We start from the raw sequence: 4,893 nt of genomic DNA, 5'->3' as shown, positions 1-4,893 counted from the left end.
CCGAAATGACCTGCTTAATACAACCCGTTTAACTTGTATAACAAATAAATATTCATTTTATTTTAGATTTGTCAAATACCTTTTATATCCAACATATATTTTTTTAAAAAGAAAAGTGAATAATTACAAAAACTTATAAGGGATATAATTGGAAATTGAAACTTCACAAATCCTAGATCTCTAAACCCTACAAACCCTAAATCTCTAATTTATTTTATTTTATTTTATTTCAGTTGTACTACTCGCTCTACTATTTTATAGACTCACGCCTAATTCTCAAACTCAAAATCTCAAACCAGTTATTGCTCTCTCTCTCTCTCTCTCTCTCTCTCTCATGTGTTTGGTGAGTTTTAGAATTAAAGAAAACCGTTTTCTTGGTGTTTCAAAATTTTGTAGTAATTTTTTCTGCATAATGTTTTTGTTCTATAAACTTTGAACCTATGTGCCGTTATTAATATATGAGATATATTAATTATTGATTAAGGCCACAGTTGTAGCTTTTGTCTTATGCCGTGTGTTTTTTTTTTTGTGTGTTTGTATTAGTGTTGGACACCGTCTGCGTATCTTGCAAGTGGGTTTATTAAGATAGTTTATAAACTAGATCTGATGAGTATTGCCTTTAAAACTGTTGAGGCATGATCATATTTTGTAACTACTAATACTTATAAATATATATATATATATATATATATTGGCATAGAACTTGCACAAATGAAATTGGATGAGCTTGTGGAAGATGTTATGAATTTGGACATCAACAAAGAATCTATGGATGATAATTATAGTTATAGTCAGGATTAGTCTACTGTTTGCTCAAATTCTTTCAATATTGATACTTAGCATTTGGCAAGTTCCAAGGATATTATATTTTTGTTGAACTATGTTATTTTATTTTTGTTAAATTATGTTATTTTGAATTTTGGTTGAAGCGTATGCACTTCTTTTAGAGTATAAAGAACTTATTTCTAGATGAATGTTATGTTTTTGTTGAACTATATTATTTTGAATGTGAGTTGAAGACTTGAAGTGTATGCACTGCTTTTAAGATGTAAAAAAAATTATTTCTAGATGGATGTTACATTTAATATTATGTATGTTGAAATGGGTTATGTTACATTCATGTCAACCTAATGCGACTCGTTTATTAAGTGTGTTAAATGGGTTGGGTTTGGTCAACTCGCTTTATTAACAGGTCGGGTTAGGGTTGAAGGATCATGACACGATTATTAAATGGGTTGGGTTAGGGTTGAGCCATTTAGTCGAATACCTCTACCTCAACACAATACGAACCCGACACGCTAACCCGAATCGACACTCCTACTTGCATATGTTTTGTGGCTATATGGATAATGGGCTTCTGATTTCATACCTGATAGAATTTTACCACTCTATCCAACTGCCGCCTTATCAAAAAAATTTGTTCGGTGTCATTTAGTGCGATCCTTCCATTATTATGTTAAGAGCAACTGTCACATTCAGTCAATTGATTATTATTCAAGTAGTTTTCTTGTTGTTCTATTACTATGTAGATAAACAAGTGATTATTCTGGAGTCAGAGACTTCAGTGTTTTCAATCTGGGGTAATTTCAACTTAGGATTTTTTGGGACTGAGGCGAGAAACTGACTTTTCAAAATTTCCTACTATGATACTAATAAAATTTGAAATTTCCTTAAACTTTACTTATCTGCCCCCACAATTATGAGAGAGAGAGAGAGAGAGAAGATTACAAATTTAATTTATCATAAAATCCATTAAATCTTACAATTTTGGCCTCCTCAAATCTTACATAAAGTCGGTTTCTTTTACATAAATGAGTGGTTGTTAATGGGAGTGACAAGAATGCATTACCTTGACGAAGTCAACACTAATGACGAGGTCATCCCTAGCGACGAGGAAATTAGCCATCACTGACGAGGGAAGGAAAGTCATTCAATGATGCCAGCCAGTAGCCTGAGCAGTTACGAAACCAGCAAAATAGACCGTTGGGAGCCTATTAAAAGCCCCATTATTGGGCTGGAGGCGTTACTAAGAAAGGCATTAACACTCCAACGCCTAGCAACCAAAATCACATATATAAAGCCCTTGCATTGGCAGCACAAGGTACATATACGGATATTCTAAGAAAATACCTATTACTTTTCTAGTTCATTCATTCCCATTTGGCGAATTGCTTTTCTGTTCTAACTTTGGCATCGGAGGCGTTGTGGCAGGTACCACACCGGTGACCCTTTTAAAGGATACATTGGTGTTGATGGAGAGTTCCATCTGCCCATTTCGACTGAGGAATTCACACTTCATCAGTTTGGCGCCGTCTGTGGGAACGACATTCTCAGATTCATATCTGAAAACGTAGTTTCCATCAACCCTCTACAGTCAGATGGAATCCAACCCAGATTCAGCAGCCTTGGCCCAACAAGTTCAAGCCCTTGCAGCCACCATTGAAGAACTCACCAAACAAAACCAGGAAATGAAGCTACGACTCCAGCAGGTTCAACAGGCTCAACAGGAAGAAAACCGGTCCAAGGGCAACCTAGAAGGAGAAGGGGATAGCCATAGGAGAGGTACCCCTCAGAGGCCAACTACTCCGGACGAGCAGAACTCATATCTCCTTCGATAAATGAGGAAGGAAATAGACGAACTGAGGAGCGCCATTAAGGAAAAGACGGACCGGAGCGTAGACAGAATGGTAAAGGCTACGGACTCGCCTTTCATCGCGGCAGTACTTGAATGCCCTGTACCATCAAAGTTTCGCTTACCTTAACTTGAGCCGTTCGACGGACTCAGAGACCCTCAGGACCATCTTAATACCTTTAAGACGACTCTAGGTCTTCAACAACCACCTGACGAGATACTGTGTCGTTCCTTTGCTACCACTCTCAAAGGAGCTGCAAGAGAATGGTTCACGAAGTTGCCAACCTCGTCCGTAGACAACTTTGAGCAACAAAGTAACGCTTTCTTGCGCCATTTCATAGGGGGGCAACGACCAAAGAGGCCAGCAGACTACTTACTCACCATTAGACAGGGAGAAAAGGAAACCCTAAGGTCATATGTCAAACGCTTCACCCGAGAGACTCTAGAGGTGGACGAAGCCGATGACAAGGTGCAGCTGACGACCTTCAAAGCAGGACTGAGGTCCAGAGATCTTATGGCCTCCCTCGCAAAGAACCCGCCAAAGACGATGGCAGAAATGCTCCTGAAAGCACAGAAGTACATGAACGCTGAAGACGCTTTAGCGGCCATAAAGAATGCAGAGAAGCCAGGAGACAAGGCAAAAAAACAAGACGACCGTAGGGGGCAAAAGAGAGAGCGATCGGACTGTCGGAACAATGACAGGAATATGAGGAAGGATGATAAAAGTTCTCAGACGGTAAGATTTACTCCTTTGGTTAGGCCTGTTGACAAAATTTTCACGCAGCTCAAGGACGAGCATTACCTCAAATGGCCAAGACCATTGCACTCATCCCCCAATGTCCGCGACAAGAACAAGTACTGCCGTTTCCACAAAGATCACGGCCACAACACGGAAGACTGGAAAGACCTAAAGGAGCAGATAGAGGAGTTGATACGTAAAGGGAAGTTACAGAAATATGTGAAGAAGGGAGAATATAGTAAATTCAGGGACGATAATAAAGGCCAGCATGAATCCTTTTCTCGGTTTGACGACCGTCCATCCCAACCTCCGCACAAAGTGATTGGGGAGATAAAGACGATTATAGGGGGGCCATTCTCGGGAGGATCATTTAAATCACTCAAGAAGGCATACCAGAGGCAGGTAAACAGTGTCCACACCGTACCCCCGTCTAAGCATAAACGAACATACCAGGACATGTCCTTCAGTGAAGGAGACGCCATGGGAGTGAAGCAGCCCCACAACGATCCCTTGGTCATAATGCTGAATATAGAAGGGTTCAATACCAAGAGGATCCTCGTCGACAATGGCAGCTCCACAAACATCATCTACCTCCCAGCCTTCCAGCAACTGAGACTAGATCTGAGAAGACTACGCCTTTTTGACTCTCCACTCGTCAGCTTCAACGGAGACAGGGTCTACCCCAGGGGCATAGTGATATTGACGGTGACGGCGGGGGCCTACCCAGTGCAGTTGACCCGTCAAGTAGACTTCTTAGTGGTAGATTGCCCCTCATCCTACAATGTCATCATTGGGAGGCCCACGCTCAACAAGTGGAAGGCGGCGACGTTAACCTACTGTTTAAAGGTAAAATTCCCAACAGATAATGGCGTCGGTGAAGTGAAAGGAGATCAAGTCTTGGCAAGAGAATGCTATCAAGCCGTCCTGGCTACGAAGGAGAACCATACATGGATGATTGAAGAAAAGGAAGAAGATAGGATAGAGGCCCTGGAAACGATGGAATTGGTAGAAGGAGAAGCGAACAAGACGACCAAGATAGGAACGACGTTAAGCCCCTAGATAAGAACAAGACTCATAAGGTTCCTTAAAGAGAATCTAGATGTCTTCACATGGAGCCACGAGGACATGCCGGGCATAGCCCCAGAAGTCATCTAGCATAAGTTGAACGTGAACCCAGAACGGAAACCCGTCCAGCAAAGACGAAGAACCTTCGCCCCAGAACGAGATCAGGCAGTTGCAGAGGAAGTTACCAAACTCCTGACGGCATGGTTCATCCGGGAGGTGTACTATCCTGAATGGCTCGCGAATGTCGTCCTAGTAAAGAAAGTAAACGGGAAATGGAGGATGTGTGTAGACTTCACCGACCTAAACAAGGCATGCCCAAAGGACAGCTTCCCTCTACTGAGAATAGACCAGCTCGTGGACTCTACAGCCGGGCACAAGTTACTGACATTCATGGACGCCTTCTCAGGGTACAACCAGATAAAGATGGCTGAGGAAGACCAGAAGAAGACCGCTTTCA

At 41.8% G+C, this 4,893-nt stretch overlaps 1 protein-coding gene across 1 annotated transcript; it reads left to right on the top strand.

Moving 5' to 3' along the window:
- The first annotated feature begins 2,378 nt into the window (after positions 1–2,378).
- LOC126691208 (uncharacterized) lies at positions 2,379–4,430 on the top strand. The gene is made up of 3 exons (XM_050386268.1): positions 2,379–2,562; positions 2,974–4,115; positions 4,218–4,430. Exons 1-3 carry the CDS (start codon positions 2,379–2,381, stop codon positions 4,428–4,430), a joined length of 1,539 nt encoding a protein of 512 aa, XP_050242225.1.
- The last annotated feature ends 463 nt before the right edge of the window (positions 4,431–4,893 follow it).

The sequence above is a fragment of the Quercus robur genome, chromosome 7 (genome assembly GCF_932294415.1).
Source record: "Quercus robur chromosome 7, dhQueRobu3.1, whole genome shotgun sequence".
In the NCBI taxonomy this organism is placed as follows: domain Eukaryota; kingdom Viridiplantae; phylum Streptophyta; class Magnoliopsida; order Fagales; family Fagaceae; genus Quercus; species Quercus robur.
The sequence above is the reverse complement of the archived record's forward strand: the minus strand, read 5'-3'. Positions and strand labels throughout refer to the sequence as shown.